This window comes from Myxocyprinus asiaticus, chromosome 41 (genome assembly GCF_019703515.2).
Source record: "Myxocyprinus asiaticus isolate MX2 ecotype Aquarium Trade chromosome 41, UBuf_Myxa_2, whole genome shotgun sequence".
NCBI lineage: Eukaryota > Metazoa > Chordata > Actinopteri > Cypriniformes > Catostomidae > Myxocyprinus > Myxocyprinus asiaticus.
The window spans coordinates 34,666,754-34,689,539 of NC_059384.1; the positions used below are offsets into that span (position 1 = coordinate 34,666,754).

General features: G+C 42.3%; 1 protein-coding gene across 2 annotated transcripts in view; it reads left to right on the forward strand.

Moving 5' to 3' along the window:
• LOC127431845 (probable G-protein coupled receptor 158) overlaps nt 1–22,786 on the forward strand; it is a 196,380-nt gene that overhangs the window by 50,927 nt on the left and 122,667 nt on the right. For both annotated transcript variants that reach the window (XM_051682447.1, XM_051682448.1), the window contains exon 3: nt 22,086–22,188. In XM_051682447.1, the coding sequence (XP_051538407.1) occupies nt 22,086–22,188 (103 nt within the window). The remainder of the gene's footprint in view (nt 1–22,085; nt 22,189–22,786) is intronic.

Below are 22,786 nucleotides of genomic sequence, written 5' to 3' on the forward strand. Positions count from 1 at the left end.
GTCTGACAATTTTAAACAAATTTTGCCATGCACTGTTTTCTGAAGGAATTTACAGGTGGTGACTGAGAGACACTGGCAGATTGGATACTCATTTTCACCTGATAAGCTGTAATTCTTCTTTGATTTATGATTGTTGGTACACCTAATTTACTAACATTAAATCATCATTTATCTTAGATCAGTCACTAATTTAATGAATATTCACACAGTTAATATTTCCCTCAATGCCTTTAAATACACAAGGCATGCAGATAAATATTAGCAATAACAGAAAAAGTACATTCTATCACATTATAATCAACTGTGATGAGCTACATCTTATTTATAGCTCATTTACCATGCAACTCATCCATGGTGGCCACTTTAAAAAAAATTGAAAATGATAGTCTATTATTAAGTATAACATCTTATTCTCATCTTACAACTCATTACATTTGAAAATGACTCATTTTAATCAATATATTGAATCATTCTGTGAAATTGTGGTACTATACTGTAGAGATTCTTTAGAAAAATCTTACTGAGTCAGAGTCGTGTACCTGATGTAATTATTTAGTTTAAACGGAGTAGACAGTCCAGTGTTTTTGGGGCTACCAGCATTTTTTCTGCAGCCCTGAACTCTTTTCTCCCTCACCAAGATACTGTCATTAGAGTGCCCATGTACGAAAGCTCAGCTGAGTCAGATAAACTATGTTTGTTGCCTGTTGTTTTGTAAGAGAAACCCAGGAGAAAGAGAAAGCCGATAATAGTGTGATAAAGAGACTGACAGTCTGTATTTAAAGAGTTGACTATAATATGGTGGATTAATGGTACACTGATGAGCCAAAGCATTATGATCAATCACAAGTGAAGCGAATAACGGTGATCATTTCCTAACAAGGCCACATGTCGAGGTCTGGGTAGATTAGATTGTAAACTAACAATCAGTTCTCGTAGTCAACATGTTTAATACAGGAGAAATGGGCAGGAGTAAAGACCTGAGCGACTTTGACTAGGGCCAAATTGTTATGGCCAGATGATTGTGTCAGAGCATCTCTGAAACGGCAAGGCTCATTGAGCGCGAGGGCAACAAAGGCTATCCCATCTGGTCCAAACCGACAGAAGGTCTACTGTGGCACAAGTCAAAGAAAATTTGAATGATGGTTACAGGAGGAATGTTGCAACACGTCATCATGATGGCGCCGTGGATGGCTGCCTTGGTGTGGAGCTCCTCAGTTCTTTTGTTGTTTTTGTTTGTTTGTCCTGTGTTTAGTAATCTTTTTCCAGTCAGTTTTGACAGAGACGAACTGCTGAACATTCGACAGCATATACCAGACAATCTTTTCCCGGTTTTCGAATATTCAGACGTTTTGCTAGACATTTTAGTTGGAGGCGCAGCTCTGCTGTTCAAGAGACGCAGGCGAGGGAGACGAGCCAGTGCGCTGGTCAAAATTCGTCACCGTGGATTTCGAACAGCGCTGCCGTGTATTCACTTAGCGAATCTCTGCTCTCTTCCTAACAAAACAGATGAACTACATCTCCTCACCCGCACAAACAAGGACTTTTCAACCTCTGCTGCCTTGTGCTTCACAGAAACCTGGCTGAGTGAAGCCATTCTGGACAGTGCGTTACATCTGCCGGGCTTCCAGCTGTTCAGAGCGGATAGTTAGCGGGGAAAACGAGAGGCGGTGGAACATGCTTTTATATCAATGAAAGTTGGTGTACATTGTAACAGCGTTAAAAAGGATGTGCTGTCCTAATTTGGAAGCGCTCTTTATTAACTGTAAGCCTTTCTACTCGCCGGGGGAGTTTTCCTCGTTTATTCTGGTGAGTGTGTATATCGCACCAAACGCGTGTTTGAACACAGCGCTGCAACAGCTGGATGATCAAATCACAGACACAGAACAACAATACCTGGACTCAGTTATAATTATTCTTGGGGATTTTAACAAAGCAAATCTCACACGTGAATTGCCCAAATACAAACAGCACATCACATGCCCCACCAGAGACAGGATCATACTGGATCATTGTTACACAACAATAAAGGATGCATATCGCTCTGTCTCTAGAGCAGCTTTGGGACTCTCTGATCACTGTCTGGTTCATCTTCTTCCAACCTACAGGCAGAAATTAAAATCAACCAAGCCAGTAGTAAGGACTGTAAAGAGATGGACCAATGAAGCAGAGTGGGAACTACAAGCCTGCTTCAATTGCACGGATTTGAGTGTTTTTGAGGCTGCAGCCACAGACCTGGATGAGCTCACAGATACTGTTACATCATATATCAGTTTCTGTGAGGATATGTGCATTCCTACTAGGACTTATTAAAAGTTCAACAATGACAAACCACGGTTTACAGCAGAGCCCATGCAGCTTTGTCATGCCAAAGAGGATGCATACAGGGATGGGGATAAAGTCTTGTACAATCAGGCCAGGAACACACTGAACAAGGAAATCAGAGTGGCTGAAAGAAGATACTCTGAGAAGCTGAAAAACAAGTTTTCAGCTAATGACCCTGCATCAGTGTGAAGTTGCATGAAACAACTCACAAATTACAGGACTCCTACCCCCAACCCTGTAGGGAACCAACAACTGGCTGACGACCTGAATGTGTTCTACTGCAGATTTGAAAGGCCCAATCTCACACCCCACACCCACTCTGACCTTCACTTCACACAAACACCAACACCTCCTGCAACCCCCCTCCTCCCCCCTCCTGCTACTCAACCTGCACTTAAGATCTGTGAAGATGATGTGATCTGCATCTTTCGGAAACAAAAGACGAGGAAAGCTTCAGGCCCAGATGGCGTCTCACCAGCGTGTCTTCAATCCTGTGCTAACCAGCTGGCCCCCATCTTCACACAGATCTTCAATAGATCACTGGAGCAGTGTGAAGTCCCATGCTGCTTCAAACGCTCAATCATTATTTCTGTCCCAAAGAAACCAAAAATCACAGGACTTAATGACTACAGACCTGTCGCCCTGACATCTGTAGTCATGAAATCATTTGAGAGACTGGTGTTGGCCCACCTGAAGAACATCACTGGACCCAATCTAGATCCCCTTCAATTTGCTTATCAAGCAAACAGGTCTGTGGATGATGCAGTCAACATAGGATTGCATCATATCCTGCAACATCCAGACAGACCAGGGACATATGCAAGGATCCTTTTTGTGGACTTCAGTTCAGCTTTCAACACCATCATCCCAGCTATACTCCAGAATAAATTACACCAACTCTCTGTTCCCATGTCTATCTGTCAGTGGATTACCAGCTTTCTGACAGACAGGCAGCAGCTTGTGAGTCAGGGTAAACTCACTTCTAGCACCTGTACAATCAGCACTGGTGCCCCCCAGGGATGTGTGCTCTCCCCACTACTCTTCTCCTTCTACACCAATGACTGCATTGCCAAGGACCCCTCTGTCAAGCTCTTGAAGTTTGCAGACGACACCACTGTCATCGGCCTCATCCGAGATGATGATGAGTCTGCATACAGAAGGGAGGTTGAACAGCTGGCTGTCTGGTGCAGTCAAAACAACCTTGAGCTGAACATGCTCAAGGAGATCATTGTGGACTTTAGGAGGAACACCCTGACACTGACCCCCCCCCCCCCACCATTCTAAACAGTACTGTGGCAGCAGTGGAGTCATTCAGGTTCCTGGGCACTACCATCTCACAGGACCTGAAGTGGGAGACCCACATTGACTCCATTGTGAAAATGGCACAGCAGAGGTTGTACTTCCTTCGCCAGCTGAGGAAATTCAACCTGCCACAGGCGCTGCTGATACAGTTTTACTCAGCAGTCATTGAGTCTGTCCTCTGCACTTCAATAGCTGTCTGGTTTGGTTCAGCTACTAAATCAGACATCAGAAGACTACAAAGGACAGTTCGGACTGCTTAGAGGATTATTGGTTGCCCCCTGCCCCCACCCTTCAAGAACTATACACTTCCAGAGTGAGGAAAAAGGCTGTAAAAATCACTCTGGACCCCACTCACCCTGCCCACTACCTTTTTGAATGGTTGCCTTCTGGCCGACACTTCAGAGCTCTGAGCACCAGAACCATCAGGCACAGGAACAGATTTTTCCCTCAGGCTATCCATCTCATGAACAGTTAAATTGCCCCATTGAGCAATAACTATGTGCAATACACAGTTTAGTCTTTTTTATATTTATCCAACACATCCAACCTCTTCTGCCATTTCATTCCTCTGAAAAAAAAAACAAACAAAAAAAACACATTTGCACTGTACATAACAGATTTGTATTTGCACTGTACATAACAGATTTTATTAGATTTGCACTACCCATGTGTATGTGTGTATGTATGTATGTGTGTGTCTGTACGTATGTGTATAATTCTTTTTTATTTTTTATTATTATTTATGTCTTGCTGCTGTTTTTGTATTGTTTTTGTATTGTTGTACACTGGAAGCTCCTGTCACCAAGACAAATTCCTTGTATGTGTAAGCATACTTGGCAATAAAGCTGATTCTGATTCTGATCCCATCCTGCTGCGTATGGGGCTGCGTAATTGCAGACCAGTCAGAGTGCCCTTGATGACCCCTGTCCACCATCGAAAGCGCCTACAATGGGCACAGGAGTGTCGGAACTGGACCTTGGAGCAGTGGAAGGTCGGCTGCTACAACCTTGTCGTTAAAGTGTTTACTGTGACTTGTAAGGCAATACATTTCAATGTTTGCATTGCATAACCAACTACATTTACAAGCTTGTTTAGCGCAATCAAATTGCACGGTAGCTCAACTGATAGAGTGTTGCTTGTGATGCAAAGACCAGGGTTCGAGTCCTGAAGAGCAGGTGAGTCGACACATGAGCCAAAAGTGTCATTTTTCATCTCACATTTGCTTTTCCTGACACTATTGGTTAGGTTTAGGGTAGGGAGGGAGGTAGGTAGGTTTTTTTTAATTTCAAACTTGATAGAGCATTACCCTTAAAAAACTAATCTGTTTGGGAGAACATTTAACTTGCTTTTAGCCCAAACAGTGTACATTTCATCTCAGAACTATCACAATACGTGTAATAAACTACATAATATGACATCTGTAATTTTCATGAGATCAGGCTTATTTAATTTCCTTCTGTTGCGCTCCGTCCAACTGTTTTTAAATGCAAGAAAACATCTTGTGTGATTGACTCCTTACTCATTTTGTGGCAGTGCTGTCTAATCTCAGTAAGTGTGGTTTGGTGAGTGAAACAGGATTCAGGTGGTACTTCAAGCTTGAATAGATCTGGTGGTAAGGAGGTAATGATATGAATAATCACAACAAACAGACACAGACTTTCATGCATACTTCAGTAACCATACGTGACAGATTCATCTTAAACATGTGTACTAAGTACATTTACCGTAATTGTCTATACCATTAACATTATAGCATTAGATGGATAAGCAAGAAGTAGTCGACAAAAATAAGACTTGATGAGCAGACAGAAACATGGATGAGCAGACAGGGAAAGCTGTAGCAAGACACCAGGAGACCTATTTCCTGCTGTGATGCACCTTTTGTTTATAATATCATTGTGGAAACTGCCAGACTCTGCCTTCTGCTGAGCAACATATGGCCAGACAGATCAGGCTGTTATATTTTCACACTCAGCTGTTGTAGAGACACCCAAGGACTGATATTAGCTCCAGCGCAGCTTAATAGTTGATCTGCATCCAGATCTCAGGAGATCTTCTCTCTGTATGGCCAGCGTTTGGCCTGCAGGCTGAGCTACTCCTCCGTCCCACCGTGCTAGTCTGCTTTACACTGTACTTGGGCCTGTCAGTCTAGCAGACACAAAATGATGGGCTGTGCACTGTGTGCCACTGTTCTAAGTTTAGCAGCACTTTCAAAGGCCCTCCTGCTGTTTTAGAGCACCGCAAAAATAGATTCACTCCACAGCGTTATTGTTCTGCACTCACAGGACAATTTGAGGGAGAGGTTTGCTTATGCTGGCACATTTCTTAGAATTTTGCTTGCGAGAGAGCATAAAATATTATCAAACAAGCAATGTTAGGGGTAATTAAAGTAATTTGTTATGGGAATAATAAATGGACAATGAAATTTAAATGACCCTGCTATCATGGCTGGACTCTTCAACAGGCTCTAATACACAAGCATACCCTGCTAAAAAGAGCAGCTTTGCTGGTCACCACCATATGTTGTGTTTTGGATGCTGGTCGCCATCATTAGATGCTGGTGTGTTGGGGCCAGTTGTACAGGTTCAATCAGTTTCCTTTCATTTTAAACATTGCCTACCAAAAAATCGACTTAGTTTACTCGATTGTTACATGACTTGTATCACAGCATTATTTTTTGTGAAGCTGCTTTAAAACAGTGTGTTTTGTGAAAAGTGCTATACAAATTAAAATGACAACTAGAGAGCTAGATTTTTGTGTTTCCTATTCTCAATGTCAGTTGCTCAGCTGGCGCTTTTGTAAAATGATGAAATACTGTATTTACAATTTATACTCTGCTTGAAGCAGAGTCTGTGCCCTGATGAAATACATAAGCGGACATTTGTTATTTCTGAGGGGGCACACGTTTGTCACTATACACTAATTAAATGAAACGCTGCTAAAATGAGAGCATGTGTTCCATCGTTGCTGGTCTGAAGGTCAGGGTATTTCAAGGCTCTGTGTCCTTCCCGCTCACCCTAACATGGAATCACATGGTTGATACTAATTATTGCAAGACCACTAAGAAGATCCTGTGTCATGATGTAGCCCAGTGTTTCTCAACCAAAAGTGGGTCGCAGGTCTATTTGGACTGGGTCGCGGACAGCAGGAATGAACAATGCCCTGGTTCTCCCATTGAAAATTTTTTGGCGGCCTCCCATGTGACATTTAGGACTGCTGAGGCAAATGTAATGATAATCTTGCATTCAGTGCTTTACACATGCAAAAGGCTTCTGATGTGCAAGGTGATATTTTTGTGGCACGTTAAAAGCTTGTTTTTTATGCAAATGTAACAGAACTACTCGTGCCAATGATCTGCTCTTTTCTTATGTAATGTATCTCTAGCATGTGTGCATGCGCATCATCACCCATTTGAATTATTGTGAGAATTTTCTAGTCAAACCTCTCAAACAGGCAGTCCCAACATTATAAACAGCAGTGAGGTGGAACAGAGCACCACTGTGCTATGCGGCAAAATATTTTATATATATATATATATATATATATATATATATATATATATATATATATATATATATATATATATTTTTTTTTTTTTTTATTACACATCATCACCCTTTCAAAACTGTTTTATGATTTTACAGTAGTAGCCTAACAGCAGTTGTGATATTTTGACAAAATGTTATAGTTCATATTAAATAATCTATTGGGTGGAATCTATAAAAATTTTCATAAACACTATCATTTATTATTATTATTATTATTATTATTATTATAAGAAAGTCTGGCTACATTGACATTACTATGGTAATGAGAAGCCATCATGGTTTACCTGTGCTTATATGACATTGGTCTCAAGATATAATCACAAGTACATAAAGGGCTTTAAAGTCTGCACCTTCAAGACTTGTAGACAAATTATGTACAAAGTTTTCTTCCTGTGTAATATGTGTTCTGTTTAAATGATGTTTGAAATTAGAAAATACACTGGATAATAAATATAATGGGCTCATACAAATACATACTGTATGTTCATCAACTTTTAAAAAGGGGGGGAAGAGAAAACTTCCTGTATCCTTTGTAAATATAATGTCACTTAATTAATCAAATCAAAATCACTTTTATTGTCACACAAACATATACACAAGTGCAATAGTGGGTGAAAGTCTTGGGTGCAGTTCCGAGCAACATAGCAGTCATGACAGTGATGAGACATATATCAATTTACAATAAACAGATTTACACATCACAATTTACATATCTAATATACACATAATTACACACAACACAATATACAAATAATAATATACAATGTACAGTATACAATACAAACAATATAGAATACACATTATACAATAAAAATAGTATATATAGTATATATAAAATATACAGTAGGTTGTATTGTACTGTATTGTCATTCAGGCTGTCGGTTGATAGTCAGTTGCCAGTGTGTTGTTAAGAGAGAATATAATTTATGACAGTCCAGTGTGAGATAATAAGATTAATAAAGTGCAGTGCTCATGTATATTGATCGTGAGAGATCAAGAGTTCAAAAGTCTGATTGCTTGGGGGAAGAAGGTGTCATGAAGTCGGCTGGTGCGGGTCCTTATGCTGCGATACCGCCTGCCTGATGGTAGCAGTGAGAGCAGCCCATGGCTTGGTTGGCTGGAGCCTCTGATGATCCTCCGAGCTTTTTTCACACACCGCCTGGTATACAGGTGCATCTCAATAAATTAGAATGTCGTGGAAAAGTTCATTTATTTCAGTAATTCAACTCAAATTGTGAAACTCGTGTATTAAATAAATTCAATGCACACAGACTGAAGTAGTTTAAGTCTTTGGTTCTTTTAATTGTGATGATTTTGGCTCACATTTAACAAAAACCCACCAATTCACTATCTCAAAAAATTTGAATACATCATAAGACCAATTAAAAAAAAAAATTTTTAGTGAATTGTTGGCCTTCTGGAAAGTATGTTCATTTACTGTATATGTACTCAATACTTGGTAGGGGCTCCTTTTTGCTTTAATTACTGCCTCAATTCGGCGTGGCATGGAGGTGATCAGTTTGTGGCACTGCTGAGGTGGTATGGAAGCCCAGGTTTCTTTGACAGTGGCCTTCAGCTCATCTGCATTTTTTGGTCTCTTGTTTCTCATTTTCCTCTTGACAATACCCCATAGATTCTCTATGGGGTTCAGGTCTGGTGAGTTTGTTGGCCAGTCAAGCACACCAACACCATGGTCATTTAACCAACTTTTGGTGCTTTTGGCAGTGTGGGCAGGTGCCAAACCCTGCTGGAACATAAATTCAGCATCTATAAAAAGCTGGTCAGCAGAAGGAAGCATGAAGTGCTCCAAAATTTCTTGGTAAACGGGTGCAGTGACTTTGGTTTTCAAAAAACACAATGGACCAACACCAGCAGATGACATTGCACCCCAAATCATCACAGACTGTGGAAACTTAACACTGGACTTCAAGCAACTTGGGCTATGAGCTTCTCCACCCTTCCTCCAGACTCTAGGACCTTGGTTTCCATATGAAATACAAAACTTGCTCTCATCTGAAAAGAGGACTTTGGACCACTGGGCAACAGTCCAGTTCTTCTTCTCCTTAGCCCAGGTAAGACGCCTCTGACGTTGTCTGTGGTTCAGGAGTGGCTTAACAAGAGGAATACGACAACTGTAGCCAAATTCCTTGACACGTCTGTGTGTGGTGGCTCTTGATGCCTTGACCCCAGCCTCAGTCCATTCCTTGTGAAGTTCACCCAAATTCTTGAATCGATTTTGCTTGACAATCCTCATAAGGCTGCGGTTCTCTCGGTTGGTTGTGCATCTTTTTCTTCCACACTTTTTCCTTCCACTAAACTTTCTGTTAACATGCTTGGATACAGCACTCTGTGAACAGCCAGCTTCTTTGGCAATGAATGTTTGTGGCTTACCCTCCTAGTGAAGGGTGTCAGTGATTGTCTTCTGGACAACTGTCAGATCAGCAGTCTTCCCCATGATTGTGTAGCCTAGTGAACCAAACTGAGAGACCATTTTGAAGGCTCAGGAAACCTTTGCAGGTGTTTTGAGTTGATTAGCTGATTGGCATGTCACCATATTCAAATTTTTTGAGATAGTGAATTGGTGGGTTTTTGTTAAATGTGAGCCAAAATCATCACAATTAAAAGAACCAAAGACTTAAACTACTTCAGTCTGTGTGCATTGAATTTTATTTAATACACGAGTTTCACAATTTGAGTTGAATTACTGAAATAAATGAACTTTTCCACGACATTCTAATTCATTGAGATGCACCTGTATATGTCCTGGAGGGAGGGAAGCTCACCTCCGATGATGTGTCTGGCAGTTCGCACCACCCTTTGCAGGGCTTTGCGGTTGTGAGCAGTGCTATTGCCGTACTAGGCAGTGATGCAGCCAGTCAGGATGCTCTCTACAGTGCTGGTGTAGAACCATGTGAGGATGTGGTGGTTCATTCCAAACTTCCTCAGCCATCTCAGGAAGAAGAGGCGCTGATGAGACTTCTTCACAACGGCCTCAGTGTGGATGGACCATGTGAGTTCCTCGGTGATGTGCACACCGAGGAACTTGAAGCTGCTGACTCTCTCCACCAGTGCTTGATTGAGAGAGGCAGCGGTATTCACGGCAGAGTTTTTATTCTCTTTGTAGTCTGAGATGATATTAATTCCCTGCCACATGCTTCTAGATTTGGTGGTGTTAAACTGTCCTTCAATCTTGTCCCTGTACTGCCGTTTGGCTGCTCTGATAGTTTTGCGGAGTGCATAACTGGCTTGTTTATGCTCCTCCGCGTTCTCTGTATTAAAAGCAGAGGTCCGCGCATCAAGTGCAGCGCGAACATTGCTATTTATCCATGGCTTCTGGTTGGGGTAGATCCGTATTGTTTTGGTGGAAACAACATCCTCTATGCACTTTCTGATGAAACACGTTACACTATCAGCATAAATCTCAATGTCGTCATCAGAGGCGGACTGGAACATCTCCCAGTCAGCGTGATCAAAACAGTCTTGTAGCGTGGAATCTGATTGGTCCGACCAGCACTGGATCGTTCTGAGGGTGGGTGCTTCCTGTTTCAGTTTCTGCCTGTAAGCGCGCAGAAGCAGAATGGAAGACTGGTCCGATTTGCCAAATGGTGGGCAGGGGAGGGATTTGTAGCCATCCCGGAAGGGAGAGTAGCAATGGTCCAAAACCTGGTCCCCTTGTGTGTTGAAACTGATGTGTTGGTGGTATTTTGGTGCAATTGATTTAAAATTGTCTTTGTTAAAGTCCCCGGTCACAATGAACAGCCTCAGGGTGCGCGGTTTCCTGCTTGTTTATAATCCCATACAGGTCCTTGAGTGCCTGGTCTGTGTTGGCTTGTGGCAGGATGTACACAGCAGTGATAATGACCGCTGTGAATTCCCTCGGTAGCCAGAATGGTCGACACAGAAGCATGAGAAATTCCAGATCAGGAGAGCAGAAAGACTTGATAGAATGTACATTCCTCTGATCACACCAGGATTTGTTGATCATAAAACATACACCAGCACCTCTGCTTTTACCTGAGAGGCCTTTCGCTCTGTCCGCTTAGTGCATGGAGAACCCCGTGGGTTCGATGGCTGAATCTGGAATCTCAGCAGACATCCAAGTTTCTGTAAGGCAGATAATGCAGCAGTCCCTCATCTCTCGTTGGAAAGAGATCTGCGCTCTCAGCTCACAGAGCTTGTTGTCCAGAGACTGAACATTTGCCAGTAGTATGTCGATTTGTGCGACGTCTTACTCTGATGAGAACGCCGGCTCTGTTTCCCCTTTTCCTTCTGTGTTTCCATGGCCGGGCTGCCCAGACAAAGGGCTCCGCTGGTGTGTTTGTAAACAGAGGGTTGTCATTGAGGTATTTAAAGTCCAGTTTTCGGTGTGTTATTGCAGAACCAATGTCCAAAAGTGTTTGTCTGTCATAGACAATAAGGCAGACAACATCCAAGACAAAAAATATAGAATTGTAAACAAAACAAACAAAAAACTGCAGTGTTGTGTCAGAGCTGGTAATGCAGCAGCCATACTCTGCGCCATCTTGAGTCCAGTGTTAATATTTCACATTTATACGTGAAAACCATAAACAAAACTATGCAAAATAAAAAGAAAATGTGACTCAGGATACATTTAATACATGTTATGTTTTTTACTATGGTCGGTCAGCACTTGATGTCCAATGTCAGCAGTCGGTTCAGCGCCACGGCAGGAGGGACACAACATCTCATTCCCTCCATCAGGGAACAGAGGTTACACCAGTAACCAAGACATTCCCTGTCTGTCACTCACTCGACGTTGTGTCAATGTAGTGACACTAGGGGTTCCTATACGAAATGCCACAAGCACTGAACCGTGCCGTGAGGTACGGAAGAGCGGACATGGGCAGGCTGCTGTTCGACCGTTTCGTGACCTTCCGGCGAGTTAGGTAAGGCATCTCCCGGGTCCTAACAAGGGTGGGAGGAGGCACTTACCCAAGGAAGCTACAGGCGGTGGCCTTTCCTGATTTTTGTATTAAGTAATATCCCGCCAAGCACTTGCTAGAATATCGCTGGGGAAGTGCTCTTCCCTCTCCAGGAGGGAGAGCACTACGGAGACCACATCCTACTGGAAGGAGGTTAACATGTGGAGAATACCTCACATGGATTTACCAATGGGGAAGTTCACATATGGAATTATGCCACTGGGGAGGACCCTATCTATAGAGAGGGTACACAGCAACAGTGGCTGAGGCAGAGCAGAGCTCTGATGAGGGGAGACACAGGGTTCACCTGAGGGGAAACCGAACAGTGGAAACGCATCATTACCGAGGGGGGAATCACCACATATGGAGCACTGAGCCCAAGCACATGGGCTCACATGAAAAGGGGCATACCATGAGTACTGGGCCTGGCGGCGTCACTCCTCCGCCAAGTTCACCACCGAATAGTGCTTAAGGAATTAAAGAGGCATCCAGTGTTCAACAGTTACGGGGAACTGTTGTGGACAAGATAGTGCACATTATCACCTCAAGAGGGGAAAGGTGCAATCCAAGCGATACACCTAACCGGCCACCCAGCCTACCTGTTGTTACCCCGTAACACGGGTCGAAACCGGTTCTATGCGCAGGTTGTAGAACCTCGCAAAGGTATTGGGTGTAGCCCAACCCGCTGCTCTGCATATGTCTGCTAGAGAGGCATGAAGAAGGAAGTGAGCCGCGACCGCAACGTTCTCATGGGCATGTTCTCGCAATGAGAACATAACCCTTCCACGAAAGCCGCCTTGGCGTGGTGGCGCCCCAGACACTCGAGGCATATTTCATGGGTATCCGGATGGGAGAGATAACGGCCACATCCTGTAGCGCAAACGTGGAAGGACATCTTTAAAAAGACAGCAAGCATTTGCGCGAGCTCTTTTAGAAGGAAATATACTCTTTCTAATATACTCTTTTAGCACCTGCAGACTCAGGCTGCTGAAGCGCCCAGGGGAAACACAGCACTCAACCGTGTGAGGGTGACCGCTGATATGCGCCGTAAGAATCCAGTAGCGTAGCAAAGGGTGAGAGGACGAACACACAGCATTTGGCTCTGAAGAAAAAATTTGAATGAGTGATGCATGCCATCTCCTTTTATACCCATATGTCCGGGGTGGAGAGTGACATGCAAATTCCACTCTCAAGATCGAACCCCTAGTGTCACTACATCGACACAAAGTCAAGTGAGTGACAGACAGGGAACAGAGATCTGACACAGTCTGTGTCTGTCTGCCTTTAATTAGGATAGAGTGTTCCAGCTGAAGCTGCTTTATAGCTCCATCAGAAGACACTGTCCCTGCTTCTCAGCATAAGCACACACAACTCCAAAGTCTGTTTCCCTCATTTCAGGCAGAAACTGCTATCAGTTGTGTGATTCTTATAGCTTTTATTTTAGGAATTGACTAAAGCTTTGAGGGACAGTGCCCAGAGTACTTGATGAATGATATTGAGGGCATAGCTGATTCTTTACTGCAAGATATGCTCTCGGACTGGCAAAGGATGAAATTCTTTTATATTTGGTTACATACTAAACACATTCCATTAAACCTGAATATAGAATGCATTATAAAGGTATTCATAATGCACTACAATGCATTCATAATACATAAAAGTTTTATGTTTTCATACATAATTTTTAAAGTTAAAAATCAAGTTAAAATACAGTAGGATACTTACTATGAACTTATGTTGATGTTTATTCAACAGTTAGTTCTGTTCCTTTAAGCTGATTGGACGAGCAGTAAGCTGATTGGTTCTCTGACTTGTTATCGGGTTGCCAATCATCTTGTGTCTCTCTCCTTGTGTTTTATTTACATGGCACTATTTTGCAGTTAAGCTGGTTTCTCTGCAGCACACTGTGATTTTTTTTTCTCTGAAAATGCAATATTGCTCAGGTGGTTTGCTGGGGTGTTCCTTCTAACTGCTTGCACGGTAAAGTTTGCTTTGGCCATGACACATAGAAGCGTGTCTTAGCAAGGTAAGCCTTAGCCAAGTCTTGCTGGTACACATCGCTATCTTGTAAATAAATCCACACATTGCTAGTTTAAGTCACTAGTTAAAAATCTTCAGGCTTTCCTAGCTCAGGTACACATTATGAGTTGGGTCACTAGCGTTTAAGCTATTCGGCTAAGCAGGTCGAGGCACACAAAGAAACTTATTTCATTAGTGTTACGCCATTTGGCCTGTGGCCTAGGCACACCTAGCTAGCATACACTCAGTGCACGTGGCTCTTCGGAGCAGCAGCAGTACATAAGTCTTGGCGACAGATCTGCTTGGTTGGGGGGTTTGTGTTTTTTTTTTTATGCATTTGTGCAGCTTCCCTTCTTTGTTGGGTGATTGTTTATGTCTGTTTATGCAGCAGCATGTCACACATGCTCGATGCAGCATGTCTTACATTTTGTCTCATTGTGCAGTAGCAGCATGTCCACATGCTAATTCTGTATGTATGTGTATTTCTAGCAGTAGCATGTCTCCGTACTTGCTCTTCTGCAGCAGGAGCGTAACAGATCTAGTCCACCAAGACCAATATCACATCAATATGTCATACCCACATTCACATGCTAAATCTTTCAGAGAGTTAGCATGACTGAACTAAAGTTAACATATCCAGTATTACTACATAATCTGGCAACATAATGTCTGCAATGAAAAGAAGTAAAAAGAAACATAATAATCAAAGGGAAATGAATGACTCCCTACTGTTTGAAAACACTATAATCAGCATGGAAAACACTTTGGCTTCCATTTAGCAGCAATGTATGAATGCAGTAATGGATTCAATGCTTCTACTACAGTGTAAATTTGGCTCGTGCCGCATAGTACTGTTTAGTAAGCGTGCGCTGACCAGCTTTGCTTGACCTTTGGCCTACTTTGTTTATGATCTGAATGTGATAGATTTGAATTTACAATTCTGAATTTCTATATCTACTGTAATTCCACTGCTAAACAATTCAGAACAAAAAATCTGCTTTTTAAAAATATATATTGATAAAATATGCTGCAAGAAACTTGTTAAATGTCATATGTCTAGTATTTAAATAAACACATTTCAGATTCAAATACTTTAGTAATTGTTCTAGCTCCATAACTGGGACGCTTCACTGTTTGTATCTCTCTGTGTTTGCGGCTTTCCAAATAGTGTTGGGGACTTTTGATTCATTGTTTATTTTGATTGCATTCACTGATTCGTTTAGTGATCATTTCTTGAGATTGCATATTTACTCCAGAAGGTGGAGACAGATGTGTGTCTTTTATGAGTGAGTCACTCAATCATTGAATCAGTTTGTTTTGTTAAAAAACAAGCTGTGTTCCAATTCGCAGTATTCACTGCTTCCTACTCAGTGAGCACAGGATATTTGTTGAAATTCACTTCACTTGACAAAATGTGTTTATTTGGAATATCCTGCAACATCATCAATAATGTCACAATGAAAAAAAAAATCTTATTGGTCTTAAATGTAGGCTTCATTTTGTTGATGCAAAATATAATTTCTTTCTTTCTTTTTTTATTTTGGAATTGATTTGGGGTTAAATATGGCTTGGACATTTTCTTGACAGGTTTCGTGAGAATCATCCTAAGTGATTGCAGATTCACAAATTGACTTGCCAACCAGAAGAAATGTGCAATCTTTAGGTATATATTTCTCACTGTACATATCCAAACAACCTCCTATTTACTTTCAGTAGTTTGCAAGTTGTAATGGAGCGTGATGGAGTCTGAGAGGATGGTTTAAGGGAATTTCAGTACTGAACTGGGAGAAACTGGGGTTGTTGTCGGGTTTGAGAATTTGAGAGCGTAGATGGTTGGAGACTGGCGGGTGTTCTGAAACCGCAGCGCTTGGAGGAATAGTGAGAGGTATTGCTGTCTGCAGTGTAAATGAAGGCAAGCGATCTGGGAAGTCAGGAAAATCTGGAAAAGGATTTAGTACCGGATTCACTTGCTGAGACAGCCTCATGCAAGGAATTGTCCTGGTGTGGGTGGGGATAGTATGATGAACAGAAGGGGATAAAGAAGGGAATGGGTCAGGAGTGGGATTGTCCGGCGGAGGCAGCCTCACGCGGGAATCTGCTCTAGTGGCCCAAGGATAGGAAGGGGTAGAGGGATGGCTGTTGGCAGAAAGAATAGGTTGCGTGGAAAAACTAAGGCGTCTGGATCATATGCAATGCAATACATTTACATTTACATTTACATTTATTCATTTGGCAGACGCTTTTATCCAAAGTGACTTACAAAAGAGGAAAACATAAGCGAATCATCTTAGGAGACAGTGGTATGAAAAGTGCTGTATTACAAAGTATCACTAGTATTCAAAACAGAATAAAGTGCAACAGGAAATTTTTGTTATTTGTATTTATTTATTTTTTTTAATGACTGGTTAAGTGCTCATGGAAAAGATGTGTTTTTAGTCGTTTTTTGAAGACAGAGAGTGAGTCAGCTTCACGGATAGACTATATCAGGATACGTGCTTGCATGGGCATTTGTGATATGAATGGTCTGAATCCTCAGGCGCGAACCCCACACCACATTCAATTGGAGAGCATACGATTCATGTAAGAATGTTTATGCTGAAATTTACTGAGCTTGCTTGAAGCTGCGAGTGACTGGATACGCAGGATGAACGGGATTAATCCTCAAATGGACTCACGTGGCGTTTAACAGGAAGAGCCCATGCTTTTGTGTGAAAATTTTACGCTGCAAATAAGCAAGAACTCACTCTGCTTTACGAATGGTTTGAGTGCGGCATTTCACGTGAGGGTGCATGGTAGGCTATGTTAAAATGAAATTGAATGATGCGGGTATGCAGGCTTATGTTGAACTGTTTAAGGAAGACCTGAAACAGCTCGTTCGTTGTCAGTTGCTAGGTGGATGATGGTTCCTTTGGTATGACTGACATAAAATGGGTTACGGAGCCATGGAGGCTGAGACGCATGGTCTGAACGATGTGCCGCGGTTGTGGCACATGAATGGTTGTGATGCCTGAATGACGCGTTACCACTGTTTGCCGTGTAGTGGGAGTTTGTCGTATGGCCCTAAAGATGCCACGGTTGCAGCACTTTAACAGCGTATTAGCACTATTGCATTGCAGAAGGAGGTTTAGTCGCATAGCCTGAAAGACGCTGCAGTTGCGGCACCTAGACAGCACATTTGTGCTGCTTAGGGATATGTTGAGCCAATAGAAAACATGGTAACGTGGTAAACGTAGTGTTTGCGGACGCCTGAACATAATCGCTAGATTAAATGTCGAGAACGTATGTGAAATGATGTCAGGAAACATGCTTGCATGTGCTTTTTTGTTTGGGCTCAAGATGGCACTGAGTATTGCTGCTGCGTTGTGAGCTCTGACACAACATTGCAGTTTTTGTTTGTTATGTTTACAATTCTTATGTTTTTTGTCTTGGATGTTGTCTGCCTTATTGTCTACGACAGACAAACACTTTTGGACATTGCAATTGCACACCGTACCCACTGTTTACAAAGATGTCAGCGGAGCCCTTTGTCTGGGCAGCCCGGCTGCAGAAACGCAGAAGGAAAAGGGGTAGGACAGCCGGTGTTCTCATCAGAGTAAGACGTCGTGCAAATCGACCCCCGCTACCCAGTATTCTACTGGTAAATGTTCAGTCTCTGGACAACAAGCTCTGCGAGCTGAGAGCGTGGATCTCTTTCCAACAAGAGACGAGGGACTGCTGCATTATCTACCTTACAGAAACTTGGATGTCTGCTGAGATTCCAGATTCAGCCATCGAACCCAAGGGGTTCTCCGTGCACCGAGCGGACAGAGTGAAAGACCTCTCAGGTAAAAGCAGAGGTGGTGGTGTATGTATTATGATCAACAAATCCCGGTGTGATCAGAGGAATGTACATTCTATCAAGTCTTTCTGCTCTCCTGATCTGGAATTTCTCATCCTTCTATGTCGACCATTCTGGCTACCGAAGGAATTCACAGCGGTCATTATCACTGCTGTGTACATCCCGCCTCAAGCCAACACAGATCGGGCACTAAAGGAACTGTATGGGAGTATAAGTGAGCAGGAAACCGCGCACCCTGAGGCAGCGTTCATTGTGACCGGGGACTTTAACAACGGCAATTTCAAATCAATCGCACCAAAATACCACAAACACATCAGTTTCAACACACGAGGGCACCGGGTTTTGGACCATTGCTACTCTCCCTTCCAGGATGGCTACAAATCCCTCCCCCGCCCACCATTTGGCAAATCGGACCACTCTTCCATTCTGCTTCTGCCCGTTGACAGGCAGAAACTGAAACAGGAAGCACCCACCCTCAGAACGATCCAGTGCTGGTCAGACCAATCAGATTCTATGCTACAAGACTGTTTTGATCACGCAGACTGGGAGATGTTCCGGTCCGCCTCTGATGACGACATTGAGGTTTACGCTGATAGCATAACGTGTTTCATTAGAAAGTGCGTAGAGGATGTTGTTCCAACCAAAACAATACGGATCTACCCCAACCAGAAGCCATGGATAAATAGCGATGATCACACTGCACTTGATGTGCAGACCTCCGCTTTTAATGCGGAAGAGCATAAACAAGCCAGTTATGCACTCCTCAAAACTATCAGAGCAGCCAAACGGCAGTACAGGGACAAGATTGAAGGACAGTTTAACACCACCAACTCTTGAAGCATGTGGCTGGGAATTAATATCATCACGGACTACAAATGGAATAAAAACTCTGCCCTGAACACTGCTGCCTCTCTCCCGGATGAGCTAAATACTTTACGAATACTACGTTTCGAGGGAAATAACACTGCCCTCGTGGAGAGAGCTCTCGCGGCTGAAGCTACAGAGGTTAGTTCACTCTCTGTCTCTGTAGCGGATGTAACCCGATTCTTCCGACGGGTGAATATCCGTAAAGCTGTGGGTCCAGACGGCATTCCGGGCCACGTCATCAGAGCGTGCGCGAACCAGCTGGCTGGACATTTTCAACCTTTCCCTCTCCTTGTCTTTGGTCTTGTCTGTGGTCTCCCCACATGCTTTAAAACTTCCACCATTGTGCCTGTACCAATGCAATCCAAAATCACTTGCTTAAATGACTGGCGTCCTGTTGCTCTGACCCCCATCATCAGCAAATGCTTTGAGAGACTAATCAGAGATTACATCTGCTCTGTGCTGCTTCCCTCACTGGACCATTGCAGTTTGCTTACCACAACAACCGCCCCGCTGATGATGCCATTGCATGTAAACTACACACTGCTCTCTCCCACCTGGAAAAAAGGAACACTTATGTGAGAATGCTGTTTGTAGACTACAGCTTAGCATTCAACACCATAGTGCCCTCCAAGCTTGATGTGAAACTCCGGGCTCTGGGCTTAAACAGCTTGCTGTGCAGCTGGATCCTGGACTTCCTGTCAAGCAGATGCCAGGTGGTTAGAATAGGCAGCAACATCTCCTCATCACTGACCCTCAACACTGGAGCCCCGCAGGGCTGTGTTCTCAGCCCACTCCTGTACTCCCTGTACACACATGACTGTGTGGCAACACATAGCTCCAATGCCATCATTAAGTTTGCTGATGATACGACAGTGGTAGGTCTGATCACTGACAATGATGAAACAACCTACAGAGAGGAGGTGCACACTCTGACATGCTGGTGTCAGGAGCACAACCTCTCCCTCAACGTCAGCAAGACAAAGGAGCTTGACAGAGAACACAGTCCCAGCACCATCAATGGAGCACCGGTGGAGAGAGTCAGCAGCTTCAAGTTCCTCGGTGTCCACATCACAGAGGAACTCACATGGTCCGTCCACACTGAGGCCATTGTGAAGAAGGCTCATCAAAGCCTCTTCTTCCTGAGACAGAGGAAGATTGCAATGAACCACCACATCCTCACAAGGTTCTACACCAGCACTGTATAGAGCATCCTAATTGGCTGCATCACTGCCTGGTACGGTAATAGTACCACCCACAACCGCAAAGCCCTGCAAAGGGTGGTGCGAACTGCCAGACACATCATCGGAGGTGAGCTTCCCTCCCTCCAGGACATATATACCAGGAGGTGTGTGAAAAAAGCTCGGAGGATCATCAGAGACTCCAGCCACCTGAGCCATGGGCTGTTCTCACTGCTACCATCAGGCAGGCGGTATCGCAGCATCAGGACCCACATCAGCCAAATTCATGACAGCTTCTTCCCCCAATCAATCAGACTTTTGAACTCTTGATCTCTCATGATCAATATACATCAGCACTGCACTTTATTAATCTTATTATCTCACACTGGACTGTCATAAATTATTTTCTCTCTTAACAACACGCTGGCAACCGACAGCTTGAATGTCAATATAGTACAATACAACCTACTGTATATTTTATATATACTATATATACTATTTTTATTGTATAATGTGTATTCTATATTGTGTGTATTGTATACTGTACATTGTATATTATTATTTGTATATTGTGTTGTGTGTAATTATGTGTATATTTGATATGTAAATTGTGTTGTGTAAATCTGATGTTTATTGTAAACTGGTATATGTCTCATCACTGTCATGACTGCTGTGTTGATCGGAACTGCACCCAAGACTTTCACCCATTATTGCACTTGTGTATATGGTTGTGTGACAATAAAAGTGATTTGATTTGATTTGATTTGATACGAACAACATCATTTTAAGTTGGTTTGTCATGAAATTAGAAGACACCTGAAACCGATGCCATGTAGATGTAAGGGCCTGTATATATATGCTAACTCTAGCAATGTGATTGGTCAGATTAAATTACCTTTCTCCTCCTGAACCTTGTTTATAAAACTCCATGTGTACTGAAATCGTTAAACACTCTTATATTTAAATTTGCCAGTCAGGCACTGTTTAATGAGGCACTCACATTTTAAGGGTTTTTGGTTTTACGAACAGCGCAGATTCTTCAAAACATGTTCTGCTGCAATGATTTGACAAAGCCATTAAACACCCATCTAGACTATACTAAGCAACCCCTTAGAAAGATAAACATTACATCTTAAAACTAACTTTTGAGATGAGTCCAAATGAAAAAGTTTTATTCTGACAGCTCTTTTTCCTGTAATGCTCTCTAGCTGTTCTCCTGTGGCTATCTGACTTTAAACCTTGATCACATAGAAGCATATGAGACAGAAATACAGCCTCTCCTCTCTAAAGATGTATTTATGTAAGTGTCCTACAGTGCTGTGTTTCATTAAGGCTGATGTTGCTGCTGTTCTGCTGAAATATGAAGGCTTTGGCTCTCTATACCTTGTTAAGTGTGTGCTAGAGTGGATCGGTATTGAGTCGGGTCAGCATCTCTGCTGTGGGGCCTCGACTGCCATCGTGAAACACTCAGTCCTGGAATACTGAGGATTATGATTATTCTCTCCCACTAATGATCTATTGTTTTATTAAGAATAACCTTGAGATATGGAATTAATTTCCCCTTTGAATTCAGCAAATGAGCCTGTCTTTAATTCAGATTTTAATTAAGTCCTGGCACATGCAAAGGGATCTGTGCCAAACCTATCCCTGGATGTCTTGTTTGAATATTACATATCAGAGGACTGTTTAAATCAGTGCAAGAAAATCCACATTGCTTGTAAAATAAAACGGCTGACAGCAGCAACAGAACTTGCTGTTGCATCTCAATCTTCCCAGTGACTCTTCTCTATTAGTAGAAAGTTAGTCTTTTGTCTTTATTAACACAGAAAAGACTGTGTAGATCCAATCAATAAGATGCAAGAGCTGTGCGTTTTAAAACCTTCTTAAGAAGAAGTTTCTTTGCTGAACCTAAAAACTATTCAGGAATCTTAATGTTTAAGAGTATACTGACATCATGCATGGATATATGGATTTTTGGCCCCATGTGGCTCTTTTTTACAGGTATACTGTATTTCTCTGTCATGAAAGTACAGCTCTGATGTATTCATAATCTCTCTGTTTTCTGCAGTGTTTGCCAATCCCTGGTTATGGATTTGTGCTGGACAAGTACAGATGCCACTGCAAAAGTGGCTTTTACCATCCGAGCAGAGTTGCAGTCAATGGCTTTAAAAGTAAGTACTAAGTTAAACTGTTATGGATCAGTGTATGTGCACTGTTTTAAAGAAAACACAAGAAATTCAATGGTGTTCTTGTAATCATAAAATAGCCTTTGGAAATCTAATTGTCATTATCTGGAAATCGCCATTATAGTTTATAGCAGGTACTTTTTTGGTATAGCATAGCATAGCATAGAATTGAATAGTAAATTATAGAATCCCATACTGAATAGAATTATATACTGTTGTTGAGCAGAGCATAGTATATTGTAGCATAGCATATCTTAGTATATTATAGTATAGGATCCACTGAAAAATGATAAGTTAGTTTAAGCGTTAACTTATAAACATTAAGTAAATTCTAAACATGTAAAAATGAATGCTCTAGTTTACAAGTAAATATTATTAATGATTATGTGTTATCTTTACAATGCACCACCTAGTATCAATCCTGAAGTAGAAAACATCATATTTATTCGCCAGTTTGAGTAAATTTTACGGGTGAATATAATAGGTAAATGTTACTTTTCAAAGCTGGTGTTTTTGAATATTAATTATTTAAATAATTAATGGGCATGCATGGTGTGGTGAGCTGGGTGGGGCTGAGCGGTGT